Consider the following 22000-nt stretch of genomic DNA (forward strand, 5'->3'; position numbering starts at 1 on the left):
AGATGAGATTTTCAAAATCACATGGGAAAGAGGAACAATAACCGCCTTTTAAAAAAATCAAAACACAATTAAATCTGTTAATAGATAAAATCTGCACAAATAAAACTTGTCAAAAAGTAATAAATTAAATGTAAAACTTGAGTTGTAATACCATAATAGATGCAGTAGGATTTAAAAAACCACATAATATACTATAATTATAAGTTAAAAACGCTAAAAAATCAATCAAAGCCAAACATCAATTTATCATGAAATCGACAACAATAAAGCAAGCCAAAAAGCTATTACTTAAATTGGAAATTTGGATATTGTAATATCTTATTAAAAATATTGAGTTTCTTAAAATCGTGGAAAATTTCGTAGTGATAATCGCTCAAAAAAGAAACGAAAACAACGTAGATTGATTTACAATAGAATCTGCACACAGAGCGCATCAAAAAGTGATGAATTCAGGGTGCAAGTTAAAATTTGACCTCTTTTTTAGTTAAAAAACAAACAACTTATTTTTCATTGTGTTCAAAAGCTCTTGCACATGCTTCGTTAAATATGAAGTCAAAAAATTACACTAATTAAGATCGATAACTTTTTGTGCAAATAGGATGTAATTTCCTTATATAAACACATTTATCTTTAAATACGTATTTATATACAAATTTATATCAACTAAAAAAGATAACCAGCTAAAACATGTTTTAAATGGACAGAACAAAAATACTTTGTAAACTAGTTAATAAATTAAGTTATCATTTATATATTTATCTTACCTTAATATCATTTTACCGTTCGGAAGCAACATAGCGTCAGACATTTTACTTTTTGAATGATTGGTTGCCATTTAATTTTTGTTGATGATAAATTTCGAACGATGTCCGCTAAAGTCGATTTTTGGAGTATTAGTGAGTAATGTCAACATTTGAAATGTACTTCTACTCTCAAAAATTTGTGATTGGTGATGTGATGTTGTGATCTAGCGGCTTTTCATGGATTTTATTAAATAACTGTTACAAGATACAATGGTTGTAATTGATCTAAAAGTTAATAAAAGTCTGTTAGACTTGAAATTTGAAGGCTATAAATTGTCACTAAGTCCAATTCCTGTTCTTAAGCAACCTTTACTGGATGGTTGGTTAATGAATATATCTTAATTATAAACTACTCTGAAATTAACCCTTGTAAAATATATCTCATCAAAATATTATATGGAAAAGATCATATCTAATGAGAAAAAAAATTTTAATTAGTGTTTTTTGCTAGCATATCTTGATATATCGTTTTATTTATTTGATTTAAAAATAAAATTATCTGGAACATTTCATTTTATGTTGCACCATTATTTGTAACAGTGTATCTAATCAGAATAATTCAACATGTTTTATTATTGGTTATCATTATTTTAACGAATTATGTTGTTGATTTTTTAATATTTATTCAACATTAGTTAACTTTGTCAGATTGCTAATTTATGTATTAATTCAAAATTGTTACTATTACTATACTGCAGCATCTATTGGTAAATAAAGAGCTTTTTCTAAAGCAATGATAAACTACACATGTTTTTCTGTTCATTTTTAAAAATTTTTTAGCAACAATATAACAAACTTTGTTTTGATGAAACTAGTATTTTTGATATTTTTTTAACTGTTAGATGTTCGTTATTAGCACAACAGCCCATTGTGGGCCCTAGCCTGCCACACAATGTTTCTCCAGACAGCTCTGTCCCTAACCTTGATCTTTCACTTGAAGATCTTTTAAAGTTTTTAAATCATTCAAGACATGATCCAGCCACCTTTTCTTTGGTCTGCCTCTTGGCTTATTGCACATGGGCTTCCAATGTAACATCTTTACCACTTGAATGTCAGACGATTCCTCAATGTGATCAAGCCACGAAAGTCTCCGTGCTTTGATGAATTTTATTATGTTTCTATGCTTAATAAGAGCTTCCAGTTTAACAATGGTTCTTATTCTCCGATAATTATTAGTTAGCTGTTTTGGGCCATATTTTTTCTAAGTATTTTTTATTCAAAAATTAGTAAATCAATTATGCCTCTTTGTATCGCAGCCATAACAACAGTTAGATGTTAAAAAATATAGGGCATTAAGTATTTTACTCTGAATTTAATTAATTCTAAACGTATTTGTTAAAACGATACAAAATATTCTACAATTTTTAAAAGCATTAATATTTTTTTCTTCTTTTTTTAGTTTTTTAACAATTATATTTTCTTAATGTATTAATTATTAATACATTAAAAGAAGTTAAAGTTACAGTTGCTTTAAGTATAGAAAAGTTTTATTATTAACTTAACTTTTAGATATCACTATAAAGCAAAATTGCTTATGTAGCAATTTTGCTATTTTTATTCACTTATTTGCTTCGAAATATCATAATCCTATTATTTTTATAGAATTCATGTGCTTATTTTTCAGACGTTGAGGCAACAGAAACAAATACTGATTAAGTTTAGAACAGGACTTAACATTTGCCTGGTTGTTAAATTTTTACTTTCATTTATGAGTTAATAATTTACTATTTTCAATTATTTCTAGACTTTTAATTTTTAAATGACCTGCTATTTTGTAGACAAAGATAAAAATATTGTGTTCCATTGCATAATAAGGTGGATTTAAAAGAAAATAGCTCCAGATTAACTCATAAATACCTTAGATATTTTATTAAAAAGCTGAGAAAATTACAGATTAACTTAGATTAAAAAGGTTTAAAAGAGATTTATATATTTGATTTCATATAAATTTTAAAGATAATTTACAAAACCATAAAAATAAAAACCTGTGAGACTCATAATTTTTGTAAAAATTTTAATTAATTTTGCACAGTTTTCTTAAAATTTTTTTCTAAAAAGTTAAAATTATGACTTTTGTGAAAGATTTTTGTTAAATTGTTATTATTATTTTATAATATTGTTATTAGGTATATATTAAGTTTACCCATGTTTAACTTTCAGGTGTAAAATGTGTTGCATTAAACAATGATGAATATAGTTTTATTCAAACCCGTATGAATCTTTCTTTAAATCATTTATTTCAAGACCCATGGAATCAAAACAGTGTCTTTTATGTAAATGAAAGAAACTCTGTGATCTGGACTGCTTTAGGACAAGTATGTTTTTCTTTCTTCTTTTTTTTAAAATTTCGTTATGACAAATCATTTTTCTTGTTTTAGTATTAAGAATTAGTGTTTAGTAATTTAAAAAAAATTTATAAATACTATAAAAATGTATAATACTAAATGCTATCTTTTTTTAACTCTCTATTAATTTGCAGTCATAAATGTAGTTAAAATTAATAGAAAAGCAAATGACATATTTATATATTTCCCTAATAAGGAAGTGAGAAAAAAAGTTAGTAAGATTGTGATGATTTAAATTGGAAGAACATATTTTGCTTGAACTGTTGGTTTGATATCTTTAAATAAAATTGTGTGTGCTTCAAAATTACTTTTCAATCTGGTTTATTTTCATATGCAATTTTTATGAATTAAAAGACGTTACTAAAATTTGAAAAAGTGAATATCATACCTGTTTCTGTGTGCGACCAAACTTTTCTTAATCCTTCTCATTGTGATGCCACCTAAATTTTAGTCTCTCTTCCAGAACTAGAAAGAAAGAAAAAAACTTTTTCTTTATAAATTTAATTTTCTAACAAAATGTGTAGAATCTTTTTTCCTTTATAATATTCATAATTTATTGAATTGTTGAAAGTAAGTTCTATTTTTACCTTATAAGCAATGATGGAATTTAAATAATTCTAGAGCCAGTATACTTTAAAAATATTCACGATTTCTTAAACAAAATTTTTTTTATTATATATAATTGAATTTTTATCGGTTTGTTTGTGTGTGACGCCATCTATTTGTTTGTGTATGAAACCATTGATCTGATTGCCATGAAATTCAACACACTAATAGTTTGAAGATCATTTTTGATATTAGAACTTTCTGTGGAAGGAAAAGATAGGTGAAAAGCCAATTTTCTTATAGAATTACCATTTATTATTGAATGTTATTATACTGTTCAACCTCGTAAATCTCTGTGGTTTGAAAGGTCCAGATTTCCCAAATTTCCGAATTTTATATATTTTATGTGAACGGAAAGAATTATCAAAGCTCTGAATTCACCGGCTGATACCGCAATTTAACGTGGGCATGTGTGTGTGTTTACCTCCGACGTCTATTGAAAAACTTTACATAGATACACATGCTAAACAATAAATAGGAGATATTTAAAATGATGTAAAGACAAAAGTCATTAAATAATAATGTATTTAAATCAACACAATTAGTTACTGTTAACTAAATCTTGTCTTAAACATTTCAAAAATCATAAGTTGTTTCATAGATTTCTTATTGGAAAACTATGATTAGAAATTATGCAATTATTAATAAGGTTGATGTTTAAGTATGCAATTTTAATGATTTTAGAAAATTAATTTTTTTTTAAAAAGAGAGAGAGAGAGAGAAACATGACATATTTTTAGCCACAGGTTTGCCCGAAATGGATTTGCATTTGGTAAAAATTATATGAATTAATAAAGAAGTTTTTAGTAAATTTATTTATGATTTGCCAAATATATATATATACACACACAATCAGGTTTTTTTTACTATATAATTATAACTATATTTTTTTCCCATTTATGGGAGTAGCATATATGCTCCTTAAACTGATTATGCTACTCTTGTATATCATTAATCACACTCAGGTAATCACCATTTATAATTGTAGGATTAAAGGGAAATCTATAATTTATTTTTATTTTTAAAGATATAATTTTTAGTTTTTATATTTGTTCTTAATTTTATTATTGTAGGATGGACGTTTATCTAGTGCTCGATGTGTTTGGGAAATCAGTTCGGAAGTACTGGATGAGGGTAATATCACTATCTTGTTTCCTAGTGTGGATTGGGCTATCTTATGCAGTGGCAAAGGCTGCCTCTTTGTGCTTTACACTCCTAGTCGAGCAGCAGGAGAACCCTGGATGGTAAATTTAAAAATTGTATTACTGATTTTTTTTTAATTGGTGTAAATTATTAAAATTATCTGTCTTGTTAATTTTATGTGATATGGATTATTATTTAAAAATATTTTTAGTTTGAAAAAAGAATTTTAATTATGTAGGCATTGAGTTACTGTATGTCCAATTAACTGGATTGATCAAGATTCATGCACTTTTCCTCTGAATTTTTCAAAGAGAAAATCTCTCATTACCTGCTACACAGAAATCTAAAATCACCATATAAGGTGGTTACTTTGTGACAAGTGTGGTGATTTTGAGGCACACTAGATTTCTGGAGTTAAAAGGCATTTAATGATAACAGAAACAAAGATAATTATTCCAGAATTTTTTGTTAATTCCAAAGGCAGTACAGTCGAACCCCGCTATAGTGAACCTGGGATATAGTGAACACTCGGATGTAGTGAACTTTTTTAGCGGTCCCGTCCGTATTCCTATTTAAATAATGTTATTTTTAACGCTTATAGTGAACAGCTTAGAACTTGGAAACTCGGTTATAGTGGACTCAAATTTCATTTCTTTAAATATCTTTTTCAGTCCTCCATCTTTAAACTTGTAGGTGTTGGGACTGAAAATGAATGCATTCCTATAAAATGTGTCATATTACTCTCCTTTATGCTTATCACTTCTAACTATACTGTCATAAATGTCAAACAGATCATTTATCTTATACTCCCCCCTCCCTGACAAGCCTCGCTATATCTCTTTTCCCCAAGCTTGCTCTACAACTAGTTAACTTGGCCACCTGCTGAATTTTTGGAATTTTCTTATCTGTTCAAACCATATTCTTTACAAATCACCCCTTGACAATCAAGAAGGGGAACAATTTAACTCATTCTACAGATGCTCTCTTCATATTCTTACATTATCTATTTGAGACAAGATTTTTATTTCAAAAGCAGTGAAAATGGCAAATTCTCCAAAGAGAATAGCGTTTTCGATCGAGGACAAAGTTAAAATTGTAAAGCGTATTGATGATGGAACCAATCAATCGACACTGTGTAAGGAATTTTGCTTGTCAAAATCTACAGTTTCAAACATTTGGAAAAATCGAAGTGCAATTCTTGCGGCATACGACAAAAACATGGTTTCATCGAAAAAACTGCGTGGAGCTCAAAGAGAAAACGTAGGAGATGCTTTGTTAAGATGGTTCGAAATCTTGTTCAAAATATAAAAATCTTGCATTCTTTGCACATTGTAGATAAGAAAATTGATGAACTCAATTTAAAATCAAATTGTGTTCAATCAAAAATCACAAATTTTTTCATAAAAAGTGAAAATAAAACTAATATTTAGCGACGTAATTACTTTTTCCATCAATTTTTGCTTTATTATCTGTTAATTAGTTAATAATTTTTTAAATAACTTATGCAAAATTGCAAAGCCAATTTTCAATCATTCAACTGTCTTATGCAAAAAATATTCTTCAAAAAATTTGGATATAGTGAACCATCGGTTATAGTGGACACATTACTGAGTCCGCAGACGGTTCACTATAGCGGGGTTCGACTGTATTAGGTTATGAAACAGCTGTCAATTCTGTGATAATTTATACCCATTTATACAATTAAGGCCTTTTCAAGACCTCATGTGAGGAACTGATCACATATTTCAACAAAGCAATGCCTCAATACATTCTTCTCGTTCAACAAAAAAATGACCTTTTTCAACAAAATGTTCTGGTACTAAAGAGGCATGGCTTGAGCCCTAACTTAAATCCAATTAGGAACGTTTGGACATACATGATAGTACCTCTACTTACATGACTTGTAACAAAGATAAAAAGTACATACTTTTACTTGTACTTCATTACTTTTTAAATTTAGTACTTTGACTTTTTTTTTGTTACTTTTTTTGGGAAATAGTACAAGTATTTGTAACAAGACTGTTGGAAGAAATCGTTACTTATTTCTGAAATTTTTCAAAAGTTTTTCTCGAAAAAAATTATTTTTAGTTTAAAATATTTTTAAATATTGATTTATAATTTTGTATTTCAAAAATTATTACAATAGTTACAATTTCTGAAAAAGATGCAGCATTTACTGATACAGATATAAATTTAAATTAATGCGTTATATTGAATTCTAAAAATTTAATATTAATTAAATTATGTTTTTTCTCATTTTAGTGTTATTCTACTTTTGATCTAAAAATGAAAAATACTTGTTATTTGTTGCATACTACTCATCGTAATACTCCTGGAGGTCAACAGTTAGATTGTGTTGTTGCAACATCTGAACACAAATCGAATTTGCCAAATGATTGTTTACTAACAGAAGTCAATACTTTTGTTTCATTGCTGCAGTGGATCTCTTTAAATTGTGGTAAAAAAATTTCATTTTTTTAATCACTTTATTTTACCACAGTTCTTCCAGACGTCGGAAAGTTACTGCCTTTTTTTCATGTTTATGCACACTTAAAGTATTGAGTTTTAATTTATGAAACCTAAAAAAGAGTAAGGATTTTTATTAGAGGGTTTGTAAGAAAATATGCATAAAAATTTTCTCCATTTAATTTATATATTATTAAAAATGATCAATTTTAGTAAAAATTAATTTAAATTCGCACTAATCTGCATTGCCAATTATTTTTGAAATTCCTGGTTTTAAAGCAAGCCAGTTTTTATATATATGTATGGTTCAAAATAAATTTTCACCTAAAAATGTAAATTTTATGCCTAGAAAATTATATTGAGTATTGGCAGGTGACTGTGTCAAAACCAGATATTCAAAATTGAGCTATAACTTTTTTTGAAGTGTTAGATTCATGACAATTCAATCTTAATTCCTAGTCATTTTTATGATAGTTTATATTGAAGTTCGGATTTTTTTAGTCTTTTTCATGTGGTTTTTCAAATTCTGATATTTTTAACACTATGTTATAATGACGTGCGAATTTCAAATTTCTGCTATCACTTCTTTGTGCTTTTAGTTTGCAATGATCCTGTCGTAAATTCACAATGTTTTCTGATTGTCTTTCTTTTTACCATTTCTTCTTGTTTTTCTTATTCTGATAGTCTGTATATGATGTTATTATGACAAGCTTGTATTCCAATTTAGGATGTCACTTTTTGACGTGCTAAATTTGCAATGATTCTATTGTAAAACCATGTTTATGGATCATCTTTAGATGGTTATTTATTGTTTTTTAGCTATTTCAACGTATTTTTTTTTTTTTTTTCAATTATAAAATTTTTGATGCAGTGTTATGGCTAGCTAGTAAATTTTGTAGTAATCAATTCTTTATGCACTTGGTTCATGACTATTCTATTATATATTCACATTAATTTCTGATCGCTTTTTTGGCAGTTAGTTACTTTTCCTTTTTCAGCCATTTCAACGTTTTTCTAAAATTCTGATATTTTTAATTCTATTATGATCTTCAACATTTTTAAATTTGAGAATTACACTTATTTTAAAATTGATTTATGTAATGTGCGAATTTAGCTAAGGAACTATTTTTTACTTAATCTATTTCTCTGAGAAAAAAAAAAGATTTTTTTCATGATAAAATTAAAAACTTAACTTATTTTGGGTTTATTAAAAGCTATTCAAATTTTTATGAAATATAATGCCTTCTTTTGTGACAGGTGCCCTTTTTGGGGAATATAGTGCCCTTTTCAAAGTCTGAAATGAACTCTGAAGAAGTTTTATGCCTCAATGAAAATTACACCTAGCAGAACCATTTTCGTTCTTGAGAAAAATGAGTAAGAGAGAGTCAAAATAAAATTTCAAAAATCTTAAATAAAATTTTAAAAAATAATTACTATTAGAAAATTTAGCAGCAAAGAGATACAATCTCGTAATCAGCTCACGCGATTAAAATTGTATAAATAGAGCCAAAACAAAATCTATCAATACAATAGTGTGAGGAACACCAAAAGAAGAAAGAGAGAGTGGGAGAGAACCAATTAGTAAACAAAACTTTATCAAGTTAAAATATCTCAAAAATTTCAAATAAACTACAAATTAGAATATATAAGGCAAAAAGGGAGAAAGGATGTCATGTAATTATGAATAACTTTCAAAAATGACCTAAATATTCTCGTAACCAAGTTACCAGATCACAAAATATGAAATTAATTAAAGCATAAATAGAGGGTAGTACAGGGTTGCCACAGGTGACTAAAATGCAACTATTTTTGGCATGAGGCGACTGTGGCAACTTTTTTTGTTTGAAACGGCTAAAAAAGCAACTATTTTTAGGAAGAGGAGACTTTTCTGTACTCATAGCGATGTTATTTTAGCAGGAATTGGGTTTAAAATCTGCAGCCCATGATAGCTTTTGAATACACTGAACTTTTTTTTCTTAAAAAACAACATATGTTGAAAATTTTTTAATTGCAAATTTGAGTCTTCGCTTTCTAATTCCTTCAATCTGCAGATTCCTTTGTAAGTCTATTTAGTTTCTCGGTCGCTTTTTCAATGGTTATTGCTTCGAAATTCCGCATGATTTAAAAAAATTTCAATACGATATTACAATGTCTGAATTTGGAATTTGAGTAATCACTTTTCACAATATATATATGTGTGTATATATATATATTTCTTAGATAAATTATTGATAAAAGGGAAAATTGTGCTAAAACATTAACGTTTTTATAAAAATTATCATATTTACCACCAACTTGACTAAATGTATCATGGTATATTTAATAAGTCATTAACAAAATTTTAGCCATATTTTTAATGAATTTTTGATCTTATTTAGGCAACTATTTTCATAGTTTTCGGCAACTATTTTCTTGCTTTAGGCTACTAAAAGCAACTATTTCGTCCATTTCTTTTCTGTGGCACCCTGTAGTTGGATATATTTTTAAAGTACGTTCATTCTTAAGTAAAGAGCCACATTTGATTTGTCAGTTACTTTGATTGGCTCAAAAACTGGGTTTGCATAAGGCAAATATTATACTGAATTGTTCAAAGATTATAATTAATAAAAGGTTGAATTTTAAATACAACATTTTAATTCAGTGATTTTTATAGAAATTTTTAATATCTATTGAATAAGATTAATTATTAACTTAAATATTGTAAGAGGTTGTTTGTTCCTTTTCAAGGTTGGTTCCTATTTTTTCCTATTTTTTAAAAACATTTTAAGTACAAAAAAAAAATATATTCAACAAAATCTGTTGAATAGCTCCTGAGAAATTGAATTTAAAAAAAGTCTGATATTTGAAATTCTATTCCTCGGGAACTATTCGACCGATATTGCGCAAATTTTGTATTTTGTCCTGTAAAATTATATTTGTTAAAATGATGGGCTTGAAATGTGTGCTGTAAATGTGAAATTTAGCATTTTAGAGCGTCCTTTTTAAAACATATTTACTAATTCACCATGATACCAATAAAAATTTAAAATATCACAGAAAATTGTTTTTATTAAATTCAACAACAAAAAAGTTCAAAACAGTATTTCCTTACTGGATTTTTATTTTATTTTGATTTTTAATTCCTGTTTCATAATGCATTCTAGGCCAAAACAATCAGGAATGGATGATAAGAAGAACTCGAAAACTAGCTGGTCTATCTTTTCCTGAATATGTTGCGATTGATAATATTCAAGATGCTATATGTGTAGTTTCTCAGAATGATTTTGAATTTTACTTTGATTCTAATGGATCAGTTAATGTTCCTCAAGTTTCTGATAAGAAAGGTAAGCTAATTTTAGTATAACTTTTATTGGTATTGGATTTTTCAGAGGGTGCTTAAAGAAGGATAACTTTAAAAAAAAAGAAAAAAAAAAAAGAATGTACTTTGTGTTCTAAACTGTTATCAATTTTTTCTATGTCAATTGAATTTTTTCCCTAAAGTGTTTTCAACTCTAGTGGTTTTTAATTTTTTCTGGTTGTGGAGTCCTAAATGATCGACCTCCTCTTGGATGAACTCTAAGATTTAATAAATACATTTTATTAGCAATTGTGAACTTATTAATTAACAAAAGACTTATTCATTATTATGAAAATAATAATTATATAAATTTTATTAATTATTTAGTGAATGACTGAGGAATGAAATTTTTCATCATATCTTTTTGTAAATATCATTCTTAAAATTGGGTTTTATGTCAGACAGTTAAATTCACAGATCTGGAGTAGTATCTTTACTGTAAAAAATATTAGATCAAATAATGACAAGAAGTTCCGGAACTTTACTTTTTACCTTAAAATCCAATTTTACCGGAAATGATGAATTAACAAAATTTTTACAGTAATAATTACTGTAAAATAACTGAATCACTCTAATTAAGTAAATATTACTATAAACATTACGGTTTAATATTTTAATCCAAAAATGGATTTTACAGATGATGCATCCAAAGTGTACTTTATGCTGTAATTTGATCCGGATTTTTTTGCAATGTAGTCTAGTTCTGCATACATAAACTGAAAATGAATGAGCTGAAATATGGCTTAATTTTAAATAAAAACGAAATAAAATAAACGATGAAAATGGTTATCAGAAGAACGTACTTCTTTATTGGTGATCCATACAAATTACTTATGGAATATTTCCTAAATGGGCGTAAATCCCTGTGGCAGCTATCTGCAACAAAACTCTCTAGCTGTAATATCTTTCTGCAAGATACTTTTAATAATAACAAACATGTATGTTGCTAATTTAAAATAACAAAAGTGCCGTATTTACGAGAAAAAAAACTATTATAATTTATTTTAATTCATAATTGAACATGTAATAATTTTTTATTCTAATATTATGAGTGATATTCTCACATTTTGTTGGGGGGGGGGGAAATGTGCTAATTATTTCTTTCTTTGCGTTTTGTAAATAATCATCACAATAAAAAAATAATTAAAAATCATTAAATCTATATATTGCCGAAAAAAAGATAGACGACAAAATTAAGCAAATCAGACTCCTCAAAAAGGGGTTACTCAAATGCGTGTTTTGTTTCAAGATTAGGATGTTGTAATAAACAATATTGTATAAAAAATATGGGATTTAAAAACTATGAAGAAATCAATAGCAATAACTGCCAAAAATTTGATAGATTCATTGCCTTAGAAAGTAAATACTCAAATGCACGAGTCAAATTTTCCATGTTGTTTGAAATATATTAGGATATTTAAAAACCACATGAAAATAAATATTAATAACGGCTGAAAATTCAATCGAAATATTAAAACAATTTAAGATACTATCGGTGTAAATTGAGTGTGTCCAAAAGTGATTATATCTCATTTATTATATTGCTATTAGAAAAAAACATTATTTTGAAATTTCTTTCTTCACAAGCATTTCAATTAAATAATTTCGTAAAAATAAAGGAAATTTTAAATAATTCATCGATTGTTAATTAGATATAAATTTAATGACAGGTTTTAAAAATCATTATTTAAAAAATTTATGAATTATATTATTTATAAATTATTATAATATTGATAAAATTTGCTAACTCTCTGAACTCTTGTAACTTTTCCTTAGAACCCCAGGGTTTTGTTTAACACCAATTGGCAAACTCTAATCTAAGTAATCTATCTATGCATTGCGACTAAATAACTGATAACTTGTGACTAAATAATCCATTTATTAAATTACTATGTATTTAAATATTCCATACCTAGAAATTACTATGACATTTTTTTATACTATGACATAACTTTAAGCATAATCAAACAAATTTTTTTTTAAAATTCAGCCCCTGATTCACCTAAATATACCTACATTCAGACTCCCGATGATGTTACTGCTTACTTCCGTGTTCCAACTGACATTAAGAAGAGTGATATTCAGATTAACTTGCAACCTTTGAACATAGAAGTTTTAATCAGAGGAAAAAGTGTATTGGCTGGTCAATTCTCTAACACTATTGATTCTAGTTCTAGTACATGGATTTTAGATGGAGAAAAGTTAGTATAATTATCATAAATTCTAAAATATTATCAATATTTTAAGAAATAATATGGTGTCATTCATTATTATTCCTGTAATTAAAATTATTATTTTTTAATTTCTTTAGATTTTTTAAAGATATATTAATAGTATTGGTTTTATGATAATTAAAATTTTTTCTTTAATTTAATACTATCTTATTCAGTAGAATGTTAGAATTTTACTATTTGGAATGACTTCGTATTTCAATGATAAAAAAAAAATTTAAGCAGTTTTTCTAAAAATTTGATATGTAAACTTTTAAAATACAAATTAAAATCACTTAGGCACTCATAAATAATGTTTTCCAAAATCTTAATTTTATGATATTCTTTGTTGTTTAAAAAAAAACTTCCTATTTTATAGTATATCATCAATGTCAATGAAATGTATAGATTGTTTCTGCTAAATTTTTATAATTCAATTTATCACTTTGCCCAATTATGGAATCCAGATGTTAGTAGCAACCTTAAACATTGAAAATCATTTCTAAATTGTTTTAAAGCAAATAAAGTTAAAATGTTAACATAAGTTTATGTTTATGAAGTGCTAATGCATTTGGCTAACTCAAAAGCACTATTTTAGTTTGGAAATAATACTTCCATTGCCTAAATTGCAAAATCTCATTGTCATTTCTTCAACATTAAGTTTAGCTTATTAATTACTTATGTACATCAAAATGTGTGAAGAAAAATATTTATTCCAGTTACCTCTTTTTAAAGACAGTAAATCTAGTCCTCATAATTGGTTTTAAAATGTTTTTGAGGCTAGTTTTCTTTAGCTAAAAGGTTACAGGTGTTTTACCGAAAATAAGGTTTGGTTTTCTTATCAATGAATTTGCAATAATGAAGTTTGAATGTTTCTTCTTTTTTGCACTTCTTAAAGGATATTGAATATTTTATTATTCACTCAATATTTGATCATTTGCATATCACATGTGCCACAAGAGAAAGTGTTAACCTTAAAGTTCAATTTAATACTTTATAATCTGATACCAAAATTTGTTCATCGAAAAAAAAAAATTCGTTTTTCATGATTCATATAGTTATTGTCTCTGATGTTTTATTTTTCTTTACTTTTTTGTACTTTGCAATTTTTTTTCCTTTTGAAAAAATTTTCCAGTTCTCTAATATATTGCTCTTGTAAACATTTTTACAAATACAGGTGGTTATCAGAATAATAGAGACACCCTAGATTCAAAAGAAATCTTTTATTAATATGAGGAAAAACCACCTTTGGCACATATTACAATAGGTATTTGTCTTGGAAATAAATTATATAAGCTCTGAATAGTGATCAAAGGAATATTATACCATTCTTCATGGAGATATTTTGAAAGACGTCTGTGAAGGATATCGATTTTGGATTTAGCAAATTTTTGAAAAAAATTGGTATCGAGGATTATATTTTAATGCTTACGAAACATATTACGGTCACTTTTATTCACATATGTTTTCTTTGTGTATTTCTGCATGTATACCAAAGGGGCAAATATATTTCAGTAAAATTTATTAAAATAACTAGATGCAGAAAAATAGTAATGCTATAAGCTTTAGATATAAAGCTGTTGTTTTGCTAAAAATGTTTTAGATTTTAAGATATAAAGCTATAAGCTTTTGTTAAGCTCACAAATTAGTAAAAATAGCTATTTTTACTAATTTGACCAGCTAGACACGAATTTTAATGTTGGTATTTTCAAATTTTTAACAGAAGCTCAGAATTCAAGATGACAGCTAATATGCAGGCTATTTTTTTAATTTTACATTTGTCTCACTATAGCTATTTTCTTAATTCTAAAGATCCCCCATAGAGTTATTTTTGTTGCCGAAGGCATCAGACATTGTTATTGTTTAAATGAATAGAACTTTATTTACAGGGACTAGTATCATGTTAAGAAATATGTTAGCAATTATATAAACACAGATTATTTTATTTTTAATTAATGACAAAAATTTTCATTTCGCACTAACTTGTATTTATCAACATCTCTACAATTTAATTGTCATTATTAATGTTATTAAATGACAAATCAATGCTACTAAATTTCACAAAAAAGTAAAACTTTTTAAGAGTAAGATTTTTGAGTAAAAAAATGTGCATTGTATCATATTATCTTTAGTTATGTAAGCTGGAAGTATCTAAAAAACACAGGGATGTATTATTTCTCTCCCTCAAATTTTGAAGAAAAAACTTTGTATGTCAGGAAAACGGAGCTGCAAAATTGTGAATAAAGCCAATTGCTTCAGTTAGTTTAAAAATATATTTTATATTTATTTTAAGTTTATTTCTTAAAATAGCAACTTTCAATGTTTATATAAAAAATAAGGAAATTAAATTAAAAATTATTTTTTTTTATTAAACAAAAATACTTACTGTCAGTTTTAATTTAAAAAAGTATGAAAACATTTACTTGACATTTAAAGTATAAAACTATATCACTAAATGTAAAGGGTATTCTATGCCTTCATATTAATTTATACTATATTTTTTAGACTAGAAATTATTTTATATAAAGCAGAAGTTGGTTTAATGTGGAGAGAGCTTGTGAAAGGAAATAATGAAGGTGAAGAACTTATGGATAAAGCACTTGTTGATGAAATACATGCTCGACTTGCTCATCTAACTTCAAGTGAAGAAGTAAGTTATGATTGTGTGCACAGGTATTTTCTTAAATAGCTGAATCACTCAAATCTGTCTTTAGTTGACAAACTATTGAAAAAAAACTATGGTAATCTAAGTTTTATCATCTTATCTGATTTTTTATGAAAATTTTTGTATTGTTAAGTATCTAATATAAAGGATGTTTTTCAAATTTGATGGATTATGCTTATTTTTTAATGTATTTTAAAATTTCAATATGAGTTTTGAAGGACATTCCTCCAGATTACTTTCCTCCAATCCATCTTCAGGCAATTGCGAAAAATGATTTTTTGTGTTAATAATATGCTCAATTTAGTGTGAATATCTGTGAATAAGTAGTCAGTTTCAGTATGTTTATTATCCTCCTTTTCAGATTTATTGATAAATTATTATTTTCAAATTCAATCTATTCAATAGGTGTGTAGTTATAGTTGAAGGTAGCTGCTTAAACATTTTCCAAAGACTAATAATTATATTTGAAATTTAATTGTAGAAAAATTTAATATTTTATGAAGTGTTTTTCCATGGAAATATAACAAAAAGATAACATTTTATTTATTTTGGATATCAATGTCATAGTCACACTCATTCTCACTTGCATATGCTTTATAATTATTTTATATTTATTCAATGTAAAACAACTGTATGCAGAGTTTTAATAACTAGTTAATTTCTGATTTTAACATTAGTTGTTATTTAGAAACTTTCAAATAAGAAAAGTTATTTTTTTTAATATACAGCTATTTATATATTTTTACTTTGTTAAGTAAATGTATATTTGTTATTATTGAACTATTTAAGTATTTTATTATCAAGCATAGATTGTATTTCTATTGACTTTAATCCATAGGTCATGCCAAGTAGCAAAGTACCATTCAACTTAGATCAGTTAGAGGAATGTGATTCTTCAGATGAACAATTAACTTTTCAAAGAATTGATGGCAACGAGCATTGTGAAACTCATAAAGTATGTATTAACTGTTATATTAATTTTTGTATGACATTTTGTACAATTTTTAAATTTAAATATTTTATAATTAAGTGTAGTTTTTTTAATGTGCAATATTTTAGATGTGTTTCTCTCACAGCTTTTCTTTATTAATTTTTATCAATATGTTGATGTTTCTACAGTGTTGTTCTCATCTTAGTCTTACAATGAAGTTTCTTTAAAGCTAAAGGCTACGGCACTGAAAATAATAAAATGCTGTTTTTAAGCTTTAACCCGATAAGATAGGTTGGACATAATTTTAGGCAGTTAACAGAACAAATGTTTGAGATTGGCTTTTAGTATCTAAAATTGAAAATCTCTAACTTTAAGTAACCAACTTAAAATAGGTTTATCTTTCTTTCTATCTGTATTTGTAACTGGTACATCTATATCTAACAATAAATTCTGAAATGAAACGAGATTTTAGATTTTTCAAAAATTTTAAATGGATCAATATGATCCGTGATGATTTTTTTTTCTTTAAAGCTTAACATTTTTATTTAAGTGTGTAATCAAGTTATTTAGATATCTAATCATAAAAACTATTAACAATTGGATGTTTTGTATTTAATGAAATATGAGATAGTGCCTTTTTGAGTGGACTTTGTTGTAATCTCAATTTTGATGTAAAACTAAAGTATGCAATGGTACACATAATTTTAGTCCAGTTTCAATAGGTGAATATTTTGTTTAAAGCCTTTTGTATTTTAATTTTACTACACAATTTATAATCCCCCTTAAGTTTTTGATTTGTGCTTTTATAGTAAACGAAAAAATGCTTGCTGAAATTACAGCCATAGAGTTTATTTATTACATTAGCATGTCTAATAAAATATTAAGTAATATTATATTAGCATGTCTAATGAAATATTAAGTAATATTATATTAGCATGCCTAATGAAATATTAAGTAATATTATATTAGCATGTCTAATAAAATTTTAGTAAATAAAAAATATTCTACATGAAAAAGTTTAAGAATAAAAATAATTTTTATTAATTTTTTATATTTAACTAATATAAATGCAAAAATAAAATAAAAACTTTAGCTACTATTGTGGAAACTATGTGTTAAAGTATAATAGAATTTCGACAATCAATATGAAAGGATTGTAAATTCATTTATACAAGAAGAGAAAATCATTATTTTTCTGTCACTTTATCCTTCATATCATAAAAATAAGTAACATTCACTGATAAATACTTATTTGAAAGTAAATGAAGAATTTATTTATTTATAATAAATAAACTGTTCACCGAACAATTTATATTGTTCAAGGAAAATAAATAATTTTATAATAATAATGATATTTTTTGTTAGTAACTTAGTTAATTTCTTAGCATGTGCTAACTGACTGCTAAATTCATTCGTATTTTTTTTTTCTTATAACATTCATCTAAAACAAATTTTTTGAAATCTCTTTAGGTAATTTAGTGGACATAAATATCTTTTTTCAGAACAATTTCATCCTGAATTCGGAAACTTAGTTAATTTGATTTTTAATTTAACAATAAGACTGCTAAATTCATTCTAACTTTTCGTCACATAACGTGAATCTAAAATATTGTTTGTTTTTTTAACTTTTCAGATTAATTTAGGTGGGCATCAGTGGCTATTTTCAGAACAAATTCATCCTGAAAATCTTCCTGCTATCTGTCTAAGGTATGATGTTGATGGTATTCTGTGGCAGCCAAAAAATGTTTCCAGTGAAGGTGAATTAGAGAATTTCAAGATGGAGCACTCTACTACATTTTCTGCTTTGGGTTATGTATCAGCTTCTAAACAAGATAAAAAATTCACTGCGTGTTGTCCTGATTACCAATATGCAGTAATTTCTGACTGTGCACGTCACTTGTATATTTACTGTCAGCCTGAAAGTTTACATTCTGCTTTGGAGCTTCGAAATCGTAAAACTGGAGAATCCATTGCTCATATAGCAAAACAATATGTTGTATCTCTCGAAGAATGTGATAGAATTTTGGGTTTGCGAGCATGCTCTCAATGTATATTTGTTTTAAGTAAAGATACATTGTATGCTGTTAAAGTTGCATCAAAATGAATTTCATTCTAATGAATGTTTTTGTGTATAAATTTTAAGAACATAATAAATGCATTTTTTTAGATCACTTTCATAATTAGTTTTGTAAGTTACACATAGGTTTTATGCCTAATCTATCTGTGTATAAATGAATGTCTGTGTGTGTATGTCCTTTAAAGACTCTTAAACCATCCAAACAAAAGCTATGAAAATTGGCATACAGATAGATCAAAGCACGAGGAAGGTCATTAGAACATTCTACGACAAATAGTTCTAGCAGGATCTGCAAAAAACAAAATGGAATTTTCTGATTGGTTAATCGTTGGTCATTGTTTTAAATTTAAGAATCAATATTTCACTTATTTTGAAGATTCATCAGTGGTAATTGCTAGCTTATAGCTCTGTTTCATCAAAAAATTATTTATTTAAAATCAACAGTAATGGAATAGAAAAAAAATATTGATATTTTCGATAGCAAAAATTATTGGGAAAGTGGTTCTAACTCGTTTAGGAGAAACGAAGAAATCGACGCTAATGAGGCTTAATTACGCCAATCATGTTTCATTAATGTTGGTAATATGTATTAATTGAAATAAAAAAAATTAACTTCTGAACTAAAAAGTAAAAGTAAGTAGAAAAAATGCTTATTCGCGTTTTGGGTAACTGCAAAAAATCTGCACACATTATTATTGACTCTAACGCTCAATTAATATTGATAATATGTATTAATTGAAATAAAATAAGCCATTTGCTAAAAAGCTAAGCTCATGGAAGGAAGATTGAAAGGAAATTCGTTTAAGAAAACAGTAAAAAATCGCCATTCACAGATGATGCTGAATTCATACATATCACAAAAGTGACAAAATAATATGTACTACTGGTATTATGGTAATTGGCGAATTGGTTTTAAATCTGACGAAATATTAGGTAACTTATTTGCAATTAACAAGCGTTTATGTCACAGTTAGTTAGACCGAATGCTCTGTTCTTAAAGCAAAAGTTCAAGCTTTGCGCCGTCGTGACGTCTCAGGCAAAAATTTGAGGTTTGGCGCGGCAAGAGTTTCTGCAAAGGAGTGAACCAGCCTTTCTATTCTTTTTAGCCCTGGTATTAAGCGAGCAGTGAAAGGTCCCCATTATGTTATTACTTGCGATTCAGGAAAGGTATGTTTGCCTTGTTGATGTTAGGTCACACTTTTTTATAATTAAATAGAAACAAAATGCACCCAATTTATTTTTATGAATGAAGTAATTCTATGAACGATATTACCATGTTGCACAAGAGTATGTCGTAAACAAAAAATATTTAAATGCTAAAAAAAGTGTTTTGTTTTATTTTTCCCTGGTGCATTTGCTCATTTTTTCCCGTTTACATCGGTGTTAGTGATGTAAGTTAAACAATATGGGAGTTAAAATAACAAATTTGCTCCAAAACTGATTTTGTACAATTTTTCCTGTTGGTGATCGAAATGGGTTGCAGGTGGCATAGAGCAGAACTCTATCTACGGCAACACTTTACATGCTTTCACCACTAGCGTGTGGAGAGTCATAGGAGAAGGAAGTACGTTAGTTTCTGTCTTGATTTTTAATTAGATTAAAAACCTTCCTGTTTGGAAACTATATGGAACTAAAAACTGCATTGGACATAATTCCGAATCCCGCAGTGGACTGATCGTTAAGACACGGTTCCCAGTAGATCACCGAAGTCAAGCATCACTGGCTGCAGTCAGTGTGCGGGTGGGTGACCACTTGGATCAGTCTGCGTAGGGACCGAGGGTGTGCAGTATTAGTCCTCGTTAAACTGTTCTACCGTAAAGTGCTCGACTTCGCGTGCAGGTCGTCGGGCTACCAAAGCGGGGGTGCCATCCCCTCTGCAGAGGATCAAAATTGTGATGGCATGTCTTCGGATTATTCTGAGGGATGTTTCCCAGACCGTCGCCAGTAGCCCATAGTGCAGCTCTAGTGCGACCTAAATGAACTACAACAACAACATAATTCCGAAAGAAAGTGTCGTGGAAATTTTAAAAAATATTTATGGCCATTAAACACGAAAAATATCTAGAAAAGGGAAAATATCGTAGTACTTCCTATACAACTGAGAAGAGGAGGAAGGGTCAAGCCATGGAACAGTCTTCTCTCCAAATGACGTATGGATGGTCGACCGTGTAAAGATAAGCACAGATGGAGCTAAGGCTTAAAATTCGTTCTAAGACTTCTGAATTACTACTTCCGATTGATTTTTTTCGATTAATCTTAAAAATGCGCGCCATCGAGCATCATTGTGCTTTCAATATAACGCGTTCCCGCAATTTAACTTTAAACGAAACAGGCAGCAATCGTATTTGGAAGACTCCGCGAGCTTACTACGATGCTACCCGAAAAATAACAGACGGTTTTATTTTACACAAGTGTACCCAAATAAGGGATTACACTCAAAACGTGGCAAACCTTACTGTTTGTCTAAGATAGGTACTCTGACCGCCACTAAGTCTGCGGCAGTCTGGTGCTATGGAAACAAGAAGAGGGCATTTTAGGGAGGGTAACTTCGATGAAAGAGGTCTCTTCTCTCGCCGAAACCAGTCCTAAAAGAGAGATCCCGCACCCTTACTTGAAATTACCATACCTCGTTACCATAGTCACCGCCACAGCTCCAGACGAATGTCTGGCGGAGTACCTATCTTACACAAACAGAACACTTAATTTTTATTGTGATATTAATTTTCTTAAATTTGGTTTAAGCTCACGATCTGTTAGAATTCATATATTACAGAAAACTCTTATGAATGGTAAAATTACGCTTAAATTCAAATTACAATAATAAAACTTCCAAGCCTGTTCACACATCGCCTCCAAAGTTTATAATTTTTTTCCGGTTTTAGAAAGCCGTTATTGTTTGCATTCAGTCAACCATCCGTTCGAGAGTTCGATTGCGAATTTTATTAATTTCCAGTATTCATTTTAAAGACACTTGAAGGGAGAAAAAAATCGAGGAAAAGAAGAAAGAATTCAAGGAAAAAATTCTGGTAAAACTCAAGTTTAGGAAAAGAAAAAAACGAAAAAGAACATTATTTGAATCAATGGGCATTGTTAATAATATATTAAAATAAAATAAATTTATTATAATATATTAAAATAAAATAAAATAAAAAAGGAAATTCAAAAGGAAATTAAAAATAGTTAAAGAATCATTTTACTTTCAAAAATTGTAATGATTTGTTGTAGTTCATTTACGTCGGACTGAGAATTGAACTATTGGCAATAACTGTATGGGAAAATTCCCTGAGGATGATCCAAAGACCTGTCACCACAATTTTGGTCTTCAGAGGGGATGGCACCCCCGCTTCGGTAGCCTGATGAACTGCAGGCAAATTAAACGAAAATTGGAATGAATGAATGGGAAAGAAATTGAATGAA

The 22000-nt window shown here is 27.7% G+C and overlaps 2 protein-coding genes across 5 annotated transcripts in view; one reads left to right on the top strand and one right to left on the bottom strand.

Annotated features, from left to right (window-relative positions):
- Prp4k (Pre-mRNA processing factor 4 kinase) overlaps positions 1 to 913 on the bottom strand; it is a 28461-nt gene extending 27548 nt beyond the window's left edge. For all 4 annotated transcript variants that reach the window (XR_001583806.4, XR_011636735.2, XR_006225816.3 and 1 more), the window contains exon 1: positions 765 to 913. Coding sequence is in view for 1 of the 4 variants with exons in the window: in XM_016055406.4 (XP_015910892.2) it covers positions 765 to 835 (71 nt within the window). In the remaining 3 variants the exon portion in view is untranslated. The remainder of the gene's footprint in view (positions 1 to 764) is intronic.
- LOC107441966 (nudC domain-containing protein 1) lies at positions 865 to 18677 on the top strand. The gene is made up of 9 exons (XM_071180619.2): positions 865 to 1122; positions 2964 to 3118; positions 4828 to 4998; positions 7160 to 7355; positions 10507 to 10686; positions 12691 to 12901; positions 15416 to 15560; positions 16414 to 16530; positions 18140 to 18677. Exons 1-9 carry the CDS (start codon positions 1014 to 1016, stop codon positions 18608 to 18610), a joined length of 1755 nt encoding a protein of 584 aa, XP_071036720.1. The 5' UTR covers positions 865 to 1013; the 3' UTR covers positions 18611 to 18677.
- Positions 18678 to 22000: the final 3323 nt, after the last annotated feature.

The sequence above is a fragment of the Parasteatoda tepidariorum genome, chromosome 3 (genome assembly GCF_982258835.1).
Source record: "Parasteatoda tepidariorum strain Cologne lab strain chromosome 3, Ptep-v5.0, whole genome shotgun sequence".
In the NCBI taxonomy this organism is placed as follows: Eukaryota; Metazoa; Arthropoda; class Arachnida; order Araneae; family Theridiidae; genus Parasteatoda; species Parasteatoda tepidariorum.

Bases quoted from the DNA above. Each gene is read 5' to 3' on its own strand.
- LOC107441966 (XM_071180619.2), top strand. From the start codon at position 1,014: ATGGTTGTAATTGATCTAAAAGTTAATAAAAGTCTGTTAGACTTGAAA. The intron at 3,119-4,827 runs GTATGTTTTTCT...TTATTATTGTAG, and splicing joins TCTGGACTGCTTTAGGACAA to GATGGACGTTTATCTAGTGC. The intron at 10,687-12,690 runs GTAAGCTAATTT...TTTAAAATTCAG, and splicing joins TCAAGTTTCTGATAAGAAAG to CCCCTGATTCACCTAAATAT.